Here is a 17,243-nt window from a genome sequence, read left to right as displayed (position 1 = left end):
CCGCCATCCCGTACTTTTTCATATAGTTTTCGGCCCACAGTGCGAGACAAAGGAAGAGGCAACCATCTTGCCTGGAGATGAAGTGCATGATGTAACTTCTTCAAACCAACATGAGCTTGTAGCATGCACGCGTGCATGCTGCCTAGTGCTTGGCTAACGTGCCCTCGGCACATCTACCTTTCGAATGTGAACAGCGTGACATGGTGCAAGCTATGTGCAAGCTATGTTGACCTATTTATTCGGTACCTGCCATGGGGGTTCAGGTTCTTGTAGCTGTGCTACATCCTTAACTTCCAACCCTCGCCGTCCAAGGCACAACTCGGAACTGCCGAGGCCTCCTGACGCCTTACGTTTGCTGACTACATTTGCTGACCGAAGCATATATTGCCACAAATTCTCAAGACGCGTGCATGTCCCCCGGGCAGCCTCTATCCTCTCTCCTAAATGTGCAACCCCATCGCCCAGCTTAGATCCAGCAGGTGGTTTTGTGCGGTCCTTTATGATCGCTATGTCGTGCTGTCTGCGTACCGTTCCACAGCTTCAATCTTTTCGTTAGCGCGGTTGCAGCGATGCCGCGACGGAGATAGCGCCACAGCTCCTTAGTCGGGAGTACGAGCGGTGAGGTGAAACTCAGATGCAGCAATCCGTCGGTTGGGTAGGACGGAACAGAAGGGAGGCAATCGCTATCAACTTTACATCCTGGCATAGCATGGTGGGGTATGCCAACGCGCTTTTCTCTAACCTCCCAAATGCAGACGGGGCAAACGGGCCTGTAACCCCTTTTAGCCATGCTTTCAAAAAACACACGGCACACATCACATCACATCGCAGCTGAGCGCAAGCCCGGTGTCCCGATCATCGTAGCACGCTACTTCTCATGAAAGCCTTCGCAGCGCCGCCCCTCATGGACAGCAGGCTTGCCTAGAGACAAGCTAAGCAGAGACAAGCTAAGCCGCGCACGAAAAGGCTATGCCCCATAAATGGTCCATAACTTGCTCCTCAGAATATGATGCAAGCTACTTGCGTACACATCCTTGGGCCATGATGGGATGAAATCTCAAGATCAACTACCACGCAGCGTAATGGCCCCATACCACGAGCTGCATAGCCCTGTGACCGACCGATTAGTGCCGATGATGCTGCACCATTACGCAGCCTCTTGCCCACCCCCCTTTGGCGGGCGACCGGGGGTTTGGTGTAACCAAAGCGAGTCGGCCGCCCTGCTCCATGAGCAAAACGCCGCAACCCCTGGCTATGCGCTGTCCAGCCATCCGGCAAGCGAAACTGGGCCGTAGCTGCTTTACGCCTTATTGTCCAGCGCAGAGTCAAGCGCTCCGTACAGCTCCAGAGCTGCCCTGTTGGCAGCCTGGTCATACTCGTCGCCTTGGCCCTGAGCAGACGTGGCGGCAGCCAGAGCTGATTTGACCTGGGCTGGGTCGAATTGGTCTAGCGTACCGGCCTCCAGCGCACAGATGTCGGCAACACCGTTCGGGTGGACGAAGGCGAACCCGCCGCTGATAAAAAACTTCTCCGTATCAGGGCCGCTAGACAGCTCTACAATCCCAGGCCGCAGCTGAGCAATAATTGGAACGTGGTTGGCCTTAATGCCGAAGTAGCCATCAATGCCCGGCAGCGTCACACCGTCCTTCTTGGCACCATCAGAAAGGACGCTATGCGGAGTGTAGAAGTTGACAGGGAACAGATCTCCCTGGGTCTGCGGTTCCGTGCTGACGTTCGTGAAGTTGCTCGGCAACTCAGGCACTGCGAGCGTGGAAGGCGCCTTTTTGTTCCAGGCCTCAGCGAACTCCTTCGGGCCGGCCGGGATCACAGCCTCCTCCAGGCTCTTTGCTGACGTGCTGATGCTGCGCTGGCCCACGGCCAGAAGCCGCCTAGCTGCGTTGCGGAGCATTGTGTCGGCAATCAAAAGGTGCACGTCGCAACGCCCCTAGTTGGAAATGTTGTGGGGCCCGCAGTTCAACAACAATCAGCTATAAAATTATAATGTGAACAACCTGCATGAGTTTGGTGCCGGAAAGCCGTGCACAATGCTGTCGTGCTAAACGGCTCCATCTCATGATGATCAAACGCCGTGTATACGTCCGTGTATTTCTTAATAACCTGTCTTCATTTTAGCCATGACTGCGAACAGTTTCTGAGTCGACTTTTCAGCACTCGTTTACCCTGCTATCTCTCCAACCAGTCGATGGCTTTCAAATAATGCAATCGACACTGTGTGTTCACATAATGCAGTCGACCCTGTGTTTCAAATAATGCAATCGACCCCGCCGGTGTGTTTGTGCTCAATGGCGACCGCTGTTCTTGCTCCCGCGTAAACGATGCCCGGTATTTTATATGCAGAAGTTGTAATGGGCATCGCTTCGCTTAGGCCGACCCACCCCGTTTGCGAACACTATCCTTACAACCCTCCACAAAGGCACAACGGGCTACGGCACAGCGCCTCTTCACTGATGCGACTCCCCGCACGAGGCAAAAACCTGGAAGGGGGCAAAAAAGCACACACGCACCGCCGTATATGCAAGGATCTATGGAGCGATGTTTTCCCCGCACGGAATGTTAATGTGAAATAACGACCCACTGCTAAGTCCCCATGAAAACTTTGAAGCTCCACTCAGTCTTGACCCAATTCATCATTACCCGTGACCCCACCTATGATTTGAATGATGAGTGGGACAGGGGCCCATATCTTCACCCGTGGCCGCTACCTGGCGAAACCCTGCCTTCCCCGGTATTTCGGCGCACCCTCATCTAGTCACCCTAGTCAACTTCTCAGTGGATCGCTCAGGTTCCGCACCCACCACCAGCATCCAACGGAATCCGGGTCGACATCGGCTCAACTCCATTCCTGGTCGACCCGCAGGTTAACTTTATCCCAGGTCACTACCGTCCATCAGCTAGGGAGTCTTTACCTCCCACCAACGGAAGGACTTTCAACCCTGACAGGTCTCGATCTCGGGATCTCCCGGGGGCAATGGTCCGTGCCTTACCAGTAGTGCCTAACCTAAGCCAATGTTTGATTCACCGAATCGCCCGGAATGGTGCCCTCTTTTGCTTGCCTTACGCAGCATACCCGTCGCTTTGTGGCTACGCAAGGCAGGCAAGCCGCAAGCCGCCACGGGCTAAGGCTCGCCCCGTAACTCAGAGGAAAGGATGCCGCATTTCATCTCCCCGCGTCCACCAGATCATCTTCACAGCGGCTTCGTGCCTGCGTCAATTGAACTCTCCACATCCGGCCCGTCGGCTGTACCGCACTGATGACTTAGTATTTACAAGGGTTTCCTAAATTCCGCACAATGCGGGGTCCGTCTGTAAAAGCCGGAGGGGGGTAATACCATGGACGGTCGTGCACCCCCCTGCGCGTAGTCTCAACCCCCCACGCAATCACCCCAGGACCTCCACCCTGGGAAGTAAAGGCCGCTGACTGTATAGCAGGGGTCGAGACTCATAAGCTCAAAGAGCCTTGCTTACTGCATGCAGTATCGTGCATGTAAGCGTAGCGCTGACCAAGGTGGCCGCCGAAGGCCGAGAGCACCACATCGCACTATCGACGTCCATCGGTCGCTGGGTCGCTCGGCTGACGATGAACGCTTCCCGTGGATGCACGGGGAAATAGGCGCACAGCTGTGCAACATGGAGACGCGTAAAGAGGCAGGTGCGAGAAAATCACAGCTGCATAGCTTCGCTCCATCCTCTGCTTCTCACCGTCTGCTCTACGAGTACCCTGGCGTGGTTTCCCTACGTGCTACCGCTGAGTAACCACACCCCGTCCCCTTCCCACGGGTCTCTTCCCCTGCCCCTGCATGGCACAACAGTAAGCCCTCTTCCATGCCTTCTTCCCCCTTCCAGGAGCCGCCCTTTCCTTCCTTTCCTTCTCCTCCATTGAACACAACCACCTCACAACCACCTCATAACCACCTCTCACAGCAACGGACTGCGGTATCCCGGTCCTCACTCTGTCCGGGGGCTGCCCCATGAATACCTTCCCCTCCGATCCCCCTTTCCAGCCCCGCCACCCTCCTAATCAGACAGGCCCGCCAGTCCTCCCAGCCCCCTTAAGCCAGCACCCCCGGCAGCAGCGTCCAGTCCGAGGGGCTCACTGCCAGGTAAAGCACCCACAGCAAAAAGTTCGCCCAGCAGAACTTGCGCACCGGCGGCAGGTGCCGCGCCAGCACCCCATCCACCAGCTTGGCCGCCAGGAACACCCAGTAGAGGTACATGCGGTCGGCAGCTGCTAGGCCTAGAAGCACTGCCCACTTGGCCAGAGACAGCGTGTTGCGGGCCCAGCTGACCACAACCGCGGCAAAGAGAGCGGGCTTGAAGGTGTACAGCGCAGCTGAGGCGGCGGCCAAGACAGCCACGTACAGCGCACCGACAAACGCCTGGGGGTACGGACGGCAACAGCGAAATCATCATCAACAGCAGCAGCAGTAGCAGTAGCAGCACAAATGGGAAGCGGTGGGAATGGCGCAGTAAAACGTCGTGGCGAGTTTTATTTTAGTGGCTGCCTGAAAAGGCAGGGCACGACGGTATCAAAACGCCTGGGTGCAGGGAATCGGGTTGGAGAATAAGGGGGGTCCTTTCCACCCCTTCCGCCCTCCCTCCCTCCCTTCCTGGGCCCATCAGCGCGCACCTGCATGACTCGGTCGCTTGCCGAAATCTCAAACCGAGCTATGCCCCGGTGCAGCCAGTATGGCGGGTAGTCTGGATCAATGAAGGGCTGCAGAAAGCCAGGTCGTAGCACGGGGCCGCCGTTCTCCCACACGATGCGAGGCCACTCGCGACCGTAGTCCAGGTCCATCTCCACCGCCTAAGAAGATGGATTGGAGGCCGAATGCAGGTTATGGAGGGAGGGAGGGAGGGCGGGAGGGAGGGCGGGAGTAGGTAAGAGGGTTGCTGGCTGGGGTTGTGATGAAGAGATGGCGGAGGACGGGATTATGGGGAAGGGGGACAGGGATAACGATTAAGCTGGAGGAAGCTGGGGTTGGAGCAAAAAGGCATGCACAAGTCTCTCCGAAACAATACGACACCCTCCTCACTCGTTTTAGCACACGGGGCGTCCAGACTTGCTACATGAATTAGATTCCCCACGCCCTGAAACTAAACCTACGTAGTATTCCTCCTTGGAGAATGGAGAGAGGACGCGGGCCAGCGGGTTGCGGGGTCCGGTAGCCCCAAGCTCCGGCACGCGCAGGGGTGTCAAGCGCGTGCGCTGCGCGTAGGTGTTGCCGACCGTAAAGCTTCCCTCAGGAGCCGGCCCACGCCAGTAAGATTCCTTAGGATGGCTGAAGGTGGGGTCGAATTCCGCGTAGGGCCCGACGTCGGCAACGACGACATTTTCCGCGTTGGTGACAGTGGGCTCAGGTTTCTGTAGCAGCATCGGCTGCACAAAGTTGTACTCCGCGGGAATATTGGATTTGGATGGGTCAAAGGCAGTGTTGAAGTGCCGTGTCTGAGCCGAGTTGGCGGAGACTCGGCGCAGGTCGCGATGCGCCGTAAAGCGGTGACAGCCAAAAGGTGTCATCCGATAGCCACATGTTGCGTCTAATAATGTGCAATTATGACGTCCGATTGGAAGTGCACCCAGTCGAGAAGACGGATGAAGTGCAATTGGTCGCATCGATTGTGGCGGCGAGACGCCAACCCCGCCTTCAGCAACGTGCACACTAAGCAAAGGCCAAGATCCCCCGCTCACCATGGCCACATGGGCCATGGCTATGTGAGGGACTTCTTGAGTTCGTCGGTGGCGCCTGAAGCTCAACTAAATAGTCATAACACAGCAAACTTATAAATGATTTACAATATATTGCTAAGGCAAGGTGTTTGCAAGGCACATAATTTGCACATAATAGAGTGTCCGACAGCTGCATTAAGGAAGGAGCGCGTAGCGTGCGATCCCTGCGAAAACATTATTTGACAGGCCTTTTCAGTGACACCTCACGATGTTACAAGTCTGAGATAAAATTACATGAGAGAAACGACCCATGGACCCTTTCCTGAAATAAATTGGTAGGACCAAACCAGCTCACAGGTCTCTATGCTCATCTGTGTTTAGTTCATAAAAGGGACCAGCTTCAGATTCAGAAGTTTTGCCTGCTAAGAGCACGCGACAAGCCTAAGCGTGTAAGACGTGATTCCTTGTCAGCTTACCTGTTGCGGCCTCGTGCGGCAAGGCGTGCAAACCAAATCACGGAATCACAAAAAAACGGCATGATCCCTGGCGCGCAAAGGAGCCTGCCTGCCCACCCCCTATCGTAAATATGCCAAGAAGCAGCGCTGACGGCCCTTGAGAACCTTGTCACATAGCGTTAAGCACGAGCATAACTCGAGACCTTAGCAGCCGCTCCAGATGCCCACTCAACACCACGCACATACTGAGCACCATTTACAACTCCTACAGCGTCCCACGGAGGCCACTTTCCCTTAACAGTGTTCCTGTAACGTTATGGTTCGTTTGTCCTTTCCAGGCACACGTCAATGTTACACAGCGTCATACAGATCAACACAGAAAGAGCCGCAGAGCCAAAACAGGCAACGAGGCCAACAGTTGACGGCCGCTGTCAGCTAGTCAAACTCGCCCTGCTTGGGCGCAAGGTCCGTGGCCATAAAGCGCTCCTCCGGGAAGAACGACACCCGCACGGAGCGACCGGCAAAGAAGCGGCCCTGAGCGTGAAGATGATGGGCAGGGTTTGAAAACAGGGAGGCCACGAGAGATCAAGGTATCGAGAGATCGAGAGAAAGAGAGAGAGAGAGAGAGAGAGAGAGAGAGGGAGTTAGGTTAATACTGAGCACTGGGTGAATGGTAGCGCGGTTGCAACAGCATCAAATACGAACTTTCCTCGTTTTTGGCAGGAAATACAAAGCCGAAAAAACAAATACCGTTGGAAAAACTGAAGGAAGCAATCTCGGAGTGATTGTCGCGGGCTCCGAAGATTTGAATCGGCGGCGGCCGGCGATAGAAAATCATTTTACCCCCCCCCCCTCCGGCCCCCCACCCCGGGCTGTGTGCGACCTGAGGCCTCCTAAATGTTGTATGTTGCAGCAGTCGACCATCTAACCAACCGGATCACTTTCATAGACCGGCAGGTAGTAGTGCTATCCGCATAAACTCACTGAATATTACAACATTTGGATACATGGCGCATGAGATTGGTCACAGCGGCTGAGTACAAGTCAGTTTGGGACAACACTGCACCACGCGCACTACGCTGTGTGGGTGGTGTGGCCGTACATACAGACGCACCTGAAGGTCCACGGCGGCCTTGGTGGCGCTCTCCTGCCGCTCGAACTGCACAAAGATGCGAACAGCCTCCTCCTGCGGGCGGGGGCAACATACCGCACCCGCCAAGTGCAAGGAACATCAGGTGGATCGAGAACGGGTGAAAATGAAATAAGACCATGCTGCTGCTGCTGCTGCTGCAATAATGTGTGGGGTGGGGGAAACACGGCTTTCCCCTTGGGACAGCCAAGCCCATGCTGGGCCGCATTGTGCGTTGTGCGTGTGGCAAGAGATAAAACTCGTTCACCGGCCTTGGTATGGTATGAGGGAGGCGCGTGTGCTCCATGTGGGGTCTGCTCCTCTGGATATCCTTAGAATGTGTAAAGTTTTTAAAGTTCTTAAAGTTTTTAAAGCAAAAAAGGACGCATCGCTCATTTCAGGAGAGAAATTACAGCACACCAATCCAGTCTACATACCCAAGGCAGCAGATTCGTTCAGCCTCCTACTTGGTTGCTGCTGCTGGCAATACCAGTGCGCCATGGGTACCCGGGGGGGGAGCTCTGCCGCCCGTGCTTCCGAAACCCACCTCATTTCCCCACCCTCCCCCCCCATCACCGCTCCCCCGGAAAGCTCACCTCGACGTAGCCGGGAGTCGTAACCTCAAAGATCAACACGTCCAAGACCTTGCCGTACTTGGTCAGCTCCTGACCTACCTGTGTGATGTGTACGGCATATGTACGGAGGTGACGGACGGGGCATTCCCATTCCGTCATCAAGCATTACCTTCATACCCGAAGCATACTCACAGACATCCGAGCAGCATACACATAATCGCACACGCTTCCAGGCATACACGCCGAGCTAAGAACCCCCAATCCTTACTGCCCAAAGTAGCCCAACCCACCTCCTCCTCAAGCTCCTCATCCACTTGCCCTGGGCCCACCATATTGCGCATGCAGATGACGCGTGACGGGACGCCCGTCAGTACGGCACCTGTACGGAAAGGCACACAGGCACCGGGACCCCCAACCGCAACACCATTGGTCAAAGGGCTACATGGCGGCCCAACTCCTCCACTGATTTTTAATTGACTTAAACTTCCTCGACTTGAAGAATGGCGGCACCACAACGTAATTTTCAACTGTATTTTTACAACTCCCGTACGTACCTTTAAGTCGCTTGGCATCGGGCCCTTCTGATGATGCGAAGACCCCTGTGGCGGGCTTGTTGGGCGCGGGCGGTGCTTCCACAATGACGGCGGCGCGCTGGTTGGTCTTCTGAGCCACCAGCGGATTGGAAATACCCTACGGCGCCCCGGAGGTGTGAGGGGTGTGCGTGTGTGTGTATGTGTGTGTGATGTTGTGGCGGGGCACAGGCATAGGTGAGGTTGACCTGGCTTCGGTTGGTCGGTCGAGACATACATACACCGTCCCCTCCCCCCCTTTCACGTCATACACACACATATTCTACTTTCGCCGTGCGTTTTATTGACAGTGCCGTGATAATGATCCCTCCTCAGGCACGGAGCTACCCCTCCGCAGCGAAAAGGAATGCACGCCACCCTTCTCCTTCCCCCCCCTCCTCCTCCTCCTAGGCCCCAGGATTTGGGATCCTAATCAGCTGCCCAACCATGGCGGCGATTCCACATGGGAAACATGCGCGACAAAAGCAGCAGATCATGGCCGCGGCAGTGGCATGGTAAGGAATAGAGCGGATGCTAGAACACAGAAAGACCCATGAACAGCTAGCTCACCGCACATGTTCACAAATCATCATCATCATCATCATCATTATAGTAGTATAATATAATATAATATAATATAATATAATATAATATAATATAATATAATATAATATAATATAATATAAAAATATTATTATTATTACTTAATCAGATTATTCACATAGACCTATAGGACCTGGAGACCAGTGTTTAAAAAACTGTTCCATCGTGGTAAATTTTTAATGACCAAGTGGTTACTGCGGGGGTTTCCCTTTCTAGGTAAACACCTTACGAAAACATTTCCCCAGCGAGTATGCTGGACAGGTGCCAACTAGAACCATGCATACGAAGATCCAACTTCACAGCGCTCATTCACACGGCTTTGAACAGCCAAGGCGACGCTTATATTTTGGTTGTTTATTGACAGGGATATGTGTACAGAACGATTTGATTGGCCACTACCGGGGGGTATGTGGCCCCCAATTACTTGGCGACCACCTGGTTATATATAACACTGGCAGGTGACTCGAAACATTTCCTAGTGACACCACCTTCTGGAAGGGAATTATCTTCCTCAGTAACCACTTGGTCACCAGTAACCACTTTTAAAAAGACTGCAGGAGGCTGACCGGCCTACCTGCCGATTCTTGCCCAGGCCCTCTCCCTCGCGCCAGCCCATCTTTTCCAGCAGCTTCTGAGCCAGCGTCATGCCCTTGTTGGATCCCGCACCTGCTACCGAGCGAAGGAAGACGAGGCAGGGGAAGAGAAGGAGGAGGAGGAGGAGAAGAGGAGGATGGGTGGGTGCAAGGCAGGGTTCAGGGACGGGTGGAGATTCGAAATGCGGAGCGCTTGGAAGCGGCAGACAGGGTTTTCAGGCGGGGAGGAGAACAACAGAGGGAGGGGGAATCACGACAAGCTCAAGAAATCTCAACGACCAACGACTTCGTGGACCTATACGGCGCACTCAGGGGAGAAAAGGGGTGGGCGCCGTGAAATCACAACTCGCGTTATGAAAACAAAACATACACACACACTCATAGAAACCCAAGGTTGAAGTTCCACAGCGGGCCGCGGGCGCCTTTTTCACCTTCATCTCCGCCAGGGCCGCTGCTGCCGCCGCCGCCGCCGCCGCCAGCACCGGGCCCGCCAGGAGCTGTCGGCATTCGCCCCCGCCGCGCGAACGCGTCATCGCCCGTCATGCCCATTGCCGCGCGCCGTCGCTCGTACTCCTCCATTGACATCACGCCGCTGCCGCTGCCGCCGCCACCGGCGCTGCTGCCCGCCGCCGCCGCGCTGCGTGCGCGTTCCTCCTCCTGCGGTCCGTGCCCCGCATGCCCCCACGAGGACGTTTGAACAAGAAAGATACCCCAAGGATGGCTAAACCCTAATCATTAATAACCAATCATGCATAAACATCATCACCAGGAGGCTTTATTTCTTCCTATACGCATCCATATGTCTATAAATCATCATCACCATCGCTAAAACGTACAGTACGAATTGCCATCCAATCCCGTGAGCTCTACCCTCCCACCAATCCCGCAATCCCCTCTCCGTATCCGCCATATACACAATATTGACCCATGTCCCGCCCATGGATCTGGATCCAACCATTGCTGGACAAAGCTTGTCCACTGCTGTCAGTTTTCTCGTACCCCTTGACGCACCGGGGGTGTTGACGACCGGCCACATAGGCCGCGACATAGCCCGCAGCGCGCATGCCATTCTCTCGCTTAATGTGCAAGAAGGACTCAGTGACGTGAGTCACCGCCCCTTTCCGCCTCCGCAATAATTCGTCTTGCGTCTTCAGCCTCGACGTGCATCATCGGCACCATCGACATCAACCTTGTCAGTGTGTCGCTAAACAAAATGTTCCCTCGCTGCATGGTGTAGTAGGTCTCAACACATGCCTCCCTCCTCCCTTATTTCCACCCCCCCACAACGTACCTGCTTGCGCAGCCGCTCGGCCTCCGCTTCCATTTCCTTCAGCTTGGCGAGCCGCTCGGCCTCCGCCTCCGCAGCCTTGCGCGCCCGCTCCCGCGCCGCCATCACCTGCTCCCCGAGCCCGCCGCCGCGACAGATACATGAGAGAGAGAGAGAGAGAGAAAGAGATGGACGCATGAAGGGAAAAGCCGACCCCCAATCGTCGACCCAATTGAACCACGGGAACCTCCCGGATTGGGGAAAGCAACATCAATCCTCTAATTCAAAGGACCGGATGCAGACGTCCAAGTGCGCTTTGATAAATTTAGAAAAGGAGCGTCCCGCGCTGAGATAACCCCTGAAGCTCTGACACGGGTGCTGTTAAGGCCACCACCTAAGTGACAAGCTGGCCGCGCGGCGCGTTATTCACTTGTGGTCAGCAGTAAGGATGAGGTACATGAGGGTAGAGATGCACATTTCCCTCTCCTCCCTCCCCTCCCCTACCTCTTCCCTCTCCTCCCACCCCTCCTCCCCTCCCAGCAGCTTCACTCGTTCGTGGTTCCTCTTTCCCTCCCCTCCCTCCCTTCCCCCCGGCCCACAGGAAAAACACGTCACTACAGGTTGGATCCATGCATCTGGGGATGCATCTGGAGGTGTTCACCGCTACAGGAGGGGTTCGGCCCGAGTGCGCGGTGCTGTGCTGCCACAGCGCACGCAACAGCAGCAGCGGCGGTGGCAGTAGCATGCGTGGCTGTCATACCTCCTCGTAATCATTGGGTCGCATCGGGTCGTACTCGTCCTCAATGGTCCTCCCGTCACTACGAGTGAAGATGCTGCTGCTAGCGGCGGACGGCCCCGACGGCGCCACCGGCGTAGCCACAGGAGCAGTGGTTCCGGAGCTGACGCTCGCCGCTGCCACGGCGGCGGCCGATGCTGCCGCCGTACCGGATGGTGTCGTACCGCGACTTCCTGGAGTGGCGGCTCCGTCGGCGGCGGGGGGTGCTGGCGGACCATCGGCGATGATGGTGGGCGGTCCCCGGCCGCCGCTGCGGCCGGTGATGGGTATCCCTCTGTGACAGGGAGGAGGAGGAGCGGTGACAGGGAGGAGGAGGGAAAAGCAGTTAGCGGTGACAGTTAGCGGTGACAGTTAGCGGTGACAGTCGGCGGGGCTACCGCAAACGAAGCGAAACACACGTGCTGGGGACCAACCCCCCAGGGATACCAAGCCGGAGGCAGCCACCAAGAGGCATCAGCCACATGCGCGCGCTGCCGGGCGGCAGCAGGAAGAGGTATTTCCGCGTGTTTGCCAATGGATATGTGATTGGCGTTAGCAAGCAAGCAAGGGGGCATTTGGTCAGGGGGGAGAGAAGCAAGACTGGCGGTAGGAAAGCGGACCCGTGGAGTCGCAGGGGTGGGGCTAGGGGTGGGGCTAGAAGCGAAAGACTGTTACGTGGATAGCTGATGAAGACAGTTGGAGGCGCGTCTCCCGGACGCGCGTTGGCCTCTGCCGCCCCTACCTTGCCGGGCCGCCCCGCCCAGGACCGCTCCCAGCTCCCGTTGCAGCCGCGGCGCGGAGGACTGATGGTGGCGGCTTGTATGCCGGCACAGCGGGCTTTTTCAGGGACGGCGGAGGCATGAGCTTTGAGTCCAAGACCGACCACCCCGAGGCGGCACCAGCTGCGTCATTTGAGCTGTTCTTGGCTTGTGGAAGGTCCCCATATAAGCTCATCGCGTTAGGCTGCCCACGTCCGTGCCAGAGGAATCACAAAAAAGACTGTATCAACCACGTTCGAAACCCTTCCTTGCTAGAGTTAAGTTCTATAATGTCAACGGGTGAACAATTAAGTTACGAACAGAAAGGAGGTCTTTCGCCATGCGAGTCTAGACCAAAATAACGTACTGTGGACGTTTGACATACACAGCACAAGTTTGCAAAAGCGAAGGAGTGCAAGCTTCCCACTCCTTGCAGGCCGACAGTACAGCAGTCGATCTACCTTCCCATCGGCGCACGAAACGAGTGTTTAAGGCTACAAGCTACAAAGGTTAACACATTACCTTTTACTCTCACGGGTTACTGTACTTGGTTAGAATACCCCCTGTCGCTGTTAACAAGTTCGGCAGCTAAGTACCGCTTTTGAGGCAGCCGAAATTATGCAGGTCAGTCTATTAAAGTGATAACTATAGCATATTGTCGATGTATAGGAATAGCCCAAGACGGTGTGGCTCCGAGTGTCGGAGAGGCTCGTCCTGATGCGGTGCAACAGGCCGCCTCGCGGCCACAAGACATGCACAGTTGCAAGGATACGGTTTGTCTGACACCATCCCATCTCTCATGTCGTGTCGCTATCACGCGCAGCTTCACTCGGTGCCTGGCTTTCGGACGACACGGCCTGCCACTGCTGGTCGGCGGTCAACTGTGACATGCTCGTCTGCAAATGGTGCTGGTAAGGCAACCTGTTCTGCAGTGAGACGTGGTTTGCAAGGCTCGTTCGTCAACTATGATGTTGGGACTGGATGCTGCAGGTCTCGCATCACAAGTCCCAAGTCGCCCAGGCGGCGGCGCGGCTAGATTTTCATGTAAGTCCAGGAAGGGCTTTGTGCGAGGAGAGTCGCACGCCGACCTCCGGAGTTCTCCTTAAGGGACAGCCCGTACGACAGCTTAAAAAAAGCTTGCACGGCCTATCCACGGCCTATCCATAAACCTTAACTGCTCCTGCAAAACGCCTCGACATTAGAAACAACTACTGAACTGTGGGACACTACATTCTCATTTATTTTTGGCCGTAGATATCGTCCCACGTGTTTGCACTGTCCTCGTGTCTTCCCTCCTCCACTCCCCGCGGGACCTAGGTCCGCCGTACCTTTCGCAGCATATGGCATGCCAAATAGCTTCTCGGTAGCACGCCCAGCGTTTGTGGGTTCGGGAATTACAGTTATAATCTGGCGAGGTGTTAATGTTTTCGACCGTCTTTCCTTTTTCCAAACGAACCCTCGCGACCAAAAACTGCCCCCGCTCGAAATGCAGACAATTCGATTGATGAAATTCCCTCTGATGCGGAGGGTGATGTGCCTACGGTTGCGCTGAGGCCTTCTGGGGGCGCCTTCCGGTGAGATCTGGATTGGGTTGGTGCGATGTACGTGGGTCGGTGGGTCAGTGGCTTGGCATGTACGTGGGTCGGTGGGTCAGTGGCTTGGCATGTAGGTGGGTCGGTGGGTCAACGTGTTTTAGCGTTTAGTTGGTGGTGCTTCTCCGAGGAATGAACACGTCAGCACGTGGGCTGTCCGCCCTAGGGCTCCGAAACCAGCCGTTCTTATTCCTTTTGTTTGATCGTTGAGCTGATTTGTGGTGCTGTGCTCTGTGTTTGCATGTGCCGCCGCAGTGGCGTGCCCACGCAGACTCCCGGCACGGCAGGTGCCGTAGGCCTTCTGTCGTTCGGGCGGCCTGGCGGAGGCTGCACTCGCTTCAACCTGCCGCAGTCGTCATCGGTCGTCATCGCCAGTGGGCCCACATCGTCGAGTGAGTTGATGGCTAGCCGGGCTGAGCTTATCATCCGTCATCTGCATCCTCCCTCCTCGCTCGTTTCCTAGGAGTAATGTATTGGGTTCGCATGTGGTTCCGTAAGCGCCCGCGTCTCTGCAGCCATCCCCCACACACACACACAGCCTCTGCAACCTTCCTCTCTTAATTTCCATCGCCCCACCGCCCCTAATCCTTGACCTTGTCGGATCGCTACGCCTAGTGCCGTTTGCCGCCAACGCACTGGGGCCGTCTGGATCATTAAGGCCTTAACGACTTTCTCCCCCCAAGGTCCGACATGTGCCTTGCCCGGTCCCGTCCCGTCCTGAAAATTTGAATCGTCTGCGATGTGATGATGTGATGATGCGGGGCGCGCGTCTCCCAGTGGACGCCCCCTCGCGCTTCTCTCGCCCTGCTGGCGGCGCCGCCCGCATGTTCCCTAGCGGCCTAGGCCCCGGCGGCGGCAGCGGTCCGACCAGCGGCGACGGCGGCAGCGGCGGTGGCTCTGGCGGCGACTCAGGGGCCGGCGGCGGCGGCGGTGGCGGCAGCCCGGCGGACGAGCCGCTTGGTTTCTCGACCCTCGCCCCCTGGGCATTGCTGTACCTGGGCGTATGTGGGACTCTGTATTGGGCACACGAGTCCTTCATCCGAAGGAAGCCGGCCCCCGAGCCGGCGCCGGCGGCAGCGCCAGCGGCACCAGTCAAGAGCTGCTGCAAGAAGGCCGCCGCTGCTGCTGCGGCGGCGAAGGGCGGCAAGTAAAAAGGAAGAAGATTGCGTATGTAAGCGCCATGTCATCGTGCTAGCGCGACTGCGCTCGACCGGTTCTGTGCTATTTCGTTTTGTTTTTGATATTTAGTTCTCTGCTTCCAGGGGAGGAAAAAGAAGATGATGATTGGGCATGGAGAAGGCGCAGCCGGAGGGGTGTTATGTCGGAAGGGCCGGACTTGGGGCCTGTGCGGGCTTTTTGATATCTGCCGTTGTGCGCTTGTAACAGTGGAGGTTTGGATGGTTGGGATGCCGTGGGGTAAGGACCGGGAGCTGTGCGCTCCTTGGGGTGGGTCTCTGAAATGCACACCGTACGGATGGGCGCTGGTGACCTGGGCATAGGGCCCGGCTGGGCTAGGTGTGCAAGTCCATACGTTGTTCTGGAGGCGCCAGGTGCTCAGAACGATCAGGTAGCCATGGCATTGTGGTGCTGGTGTCTGGATAACGCAGGTGCTAGCGATCTTTGTGGTGATGGTACCGGTAATGGCGGTGATGGTGATGATGGTGGTAATGGTGGTGATGCAGCTTAACTAATGGCTTACAAGAATTGTTGGGCTGTTCCGGTGGCTTAAGACGACCGGAAGCGGTGCGTCTCTTGCATAGCGTGTAGGCCGAGCTTGTGGACGTGGTGGTAGTGGTGGTGATGGTGTCGCAGTGCCTGAGGGCTACTGGTGATGTTGGCTATCTGCATAGGATGTAAGGTGGTGTCCAATAAGTGGCGGCTGCATAGCGGCTGGGCTTCAAATCCTACACGCACCTGGCCGAGCAGCAAGGTGCATTCACTCGTTCCTGGATTGGTTGATAGGACCCGCGCGCCGGTCCAAACATGCCTGACCCTATTGCAACGGAGTAGGTTGTCCTGGCGTCGGGCATGTGCGGCGGCAAAGACATGATTAGCGAAAGGACCTCCGACCGCAGTCAGGGATTCTTACCATCAACTTGCTTTTCAGATGCTTGCTGTTTGTTCTGTCGTTTTGATATTACGCGTAGCTTTTGGGTTTCGACTGTTTTGATGTGGTGTGGTAGCTACGGTACAGCCATTTATAATTGGCTGTTACCCACGATGGGAAGGAAAAGTATCGCGACAGCGCGGTGGTCCCTGCTTTGGACGGCCCAATGGGAGCATTTTCCCCCCTAGACAGCCCAATAGGCCCTGTTCCCTGTTACCGGGCTGTTATGGGGCCCCTGTAACGGGGTAAGCAACCCTGTAACGGATCCATGGTCCCCATAATGGGGCCCCACTTGATGGGGCCCTCCATTACAGGCCCCTGACCTGTTACCAGGATTCGTTACAGGGGGCCCCTGTAACAGGCGGGCGCCATGTAATGTGCCCATGGTCACCGTAATGGGGCCCACTTTATTGTCATCGTTGTGCTCATAACAGACCCCTTCATTGTAAGTGCCTTGGATGGGGGGGCAGGATGGTGGGCACAAGCAAGCCAGAGTATGAGAAGTCAGGGAGCGCGAAAATGATGCTATAACTGCTATGAAAATCATCCTAAGGATGGCCATGTGAATGCGGAACTTTTTGTCAAAAATTCCCATTTTTAAATACACGTATCATGCTGCAACCAATGCTGTCCACTGCTGAAATGGGTCTACATGAAATACAGGTGCCTGTTGATGAATCAGAGCGCTCCAGTACACCCTGGTTGCTGGTGGCAGTGAACACCCCTGTGTCAAAACGTCACAAGCTTGGATACACATCCGTGCTTGGCATTGTGGGAGGCAACATGAAGCCCCCTGGTGCCAAGAAGGGTATCCCTATGGATCCAAATCATGTCTTGGTGCTCATAAAGGATGAAGTAGCCTTCCTTGAGGAGGTTGGAGTGGAGGTTCCCGACACATCACGGGATGGTGACATGTTTCGTTGCCATGTGACATTAGTGGGAGTTGTTTCAGACTACCGTGGCCTTCAAAGGCATCTGGGCATCAAGGCCTCACCGTCACCTTGGGGCTGCTTCAAGTGCTGGGAGGGGGGCCTAAAGTTGGGCCAAAAGACAGTATACACCGAGCACTTCAGGTTCCTCCCTGAAGGCAACCCACTTTGACAAGAACTGCAGCTTCGGTACCAGGAGCAG

At 56.0% G+C, this 17,243-nt stretch overlaps 5 protein-coding genes across 5 annotated transcripts in view; 1 reads left to right on the top strand and 4 right to left on the bottom strand.

Moving 5' to 3' along the window:
• Positions 1-677: 677 nt before the first annotated feature.
• VOLCADRAFT_109632 (uncharacterized protein) lies at positions 678-1,988 on the bottom strand. The gene has a single exon (XM_002947598.1). It carries the CDS (start codon positions 1,907-1,909, stop codon positions 1,301-1,303), a length of 609 nt encoding a protein of 202 aa, XP_002947644.1. The 5' UTR covers positions 1,910-1,988; the 3' UTR covers positions 678-1,300.
• A 1,283-nt stretch (positions 1,989-3,271) lies between these two features.
• Positions 3,272-5,728, bottom strand: VOLCADRAFT_103554 (uncharacterized protein; the record flags this gene model as incomplete). Its single annotated transcript, XM_002947597.1, has 6 exons — positions 3,272-3,324; positions 3,487-3,639; positions 4,116-4,397; positions 4,649-4,825; positions 5,126-5,467; positions 5,711-5,728. The coding sequence occupies 6 exons, from the start codon at positions 5,726-5,728 to the stop codon at positions 3,298-3,300; spliced, it is 999 nt and encodes a 332-aa protein (XP_002947643.1). The 3' UTR covers positions 3,272-3,297.
• Positions 5,729-6,579: 851 nt separating this feature from the next.
• VOLCADRAFT_87981 (uncharacterized protein) lies at positions 6,580-12,516 on the bottom strand (the record flags this gene model as incomplete). The annotated part of the gene is made up of 10 exons (XM_002947596.1): positions 6,580-6,678; positions 7,259-7,330; positions 7,870-7,947; positions 8,139-8,227; positions 8,403-8,538; positions 9,595-9,686; positions 10,045-10,270; positions 10,905-11,009; positions 11,641-11,950; positions 12,398-12,516. 10 exons carry the CDS (start codon positions 12,514-12,516, stop codon positions 6,580-6,582), a joined length of 1,326 nt encoding a protein of 441 aa, XP_002947642.1.
• Positions 12,517-13,031: 515 nt separating this feature from the next.
• On the top strand, positions 13,032-15,156 carry VOLCADRAFT_116522 (uncharacterized protein; the record flags this gene model as incomplete). The annotated part of the gene is made up of 5 exons (XM_002947721.1): positions 13,032-13,037; positions 13,237-13,324; positions 13,906-13,987; positions 14,261-14,397; positions 14,783-15,156. The coding sequence occupies 5 exons, from the start codon at positions 13,032-13,034 to the stop codon at positions 15,154-15,156; spliced, it is 687 nt and encodes a 228-aa protein (XP_002947767.1).
• Positions 15,157-16,841: 1,685 nt separating this feature from the next.
• Positions 16,842-17,243, bottom strand: part of VOLCADRAFT_116520 (uncharacterized protein) — a gene marked incomplete at both ends in the record, with an annotated part of 1,574 nt that continues 1,172 nt past the window's right edge. Inside the window, one exon of the mRNA XM_002947595.1 lies at positions 16,842-16,976. Within this exon, the coding sequence (XP_002947641.1) occupies positions 16,842-16,976 (135 nt within the window). The remainder of the gene's footprint in view (positions 16,977-17,243) is intronic.

The sequence above is a fragment of the Volvox carteri genome (assembly GCF_000143455.1).
Source record: "Volvox carteri f. nagariensis unplaced genomic scaffold VOLCAscaffold_7, whole genome shotgun sequence".
Taxonomy (NCBI): domain Eukaryota; kingdom Viridiplantae; phylum Chlorophyta; class Chlorophyceae; order Chlamydomonadales; family Volvocaceae; genus Volvox; species Volvox carteri.
The sequence above is the reverse complement of the archived record's forward strand: the minus strand, read 5'-3'. Positions and strand labels throughout refer to the sequence as shown.

Excerpts from the sequence above, each read along its gene's own strand:
- VOLCADRAFT_109632 (XM_002947598.1), bottom strand. The coding sequence starts at position 1,909 with ATGCTCCGCAACGCAGCTAGGCGGCTTCTGGCCGTGGGCCAGCGCAGC.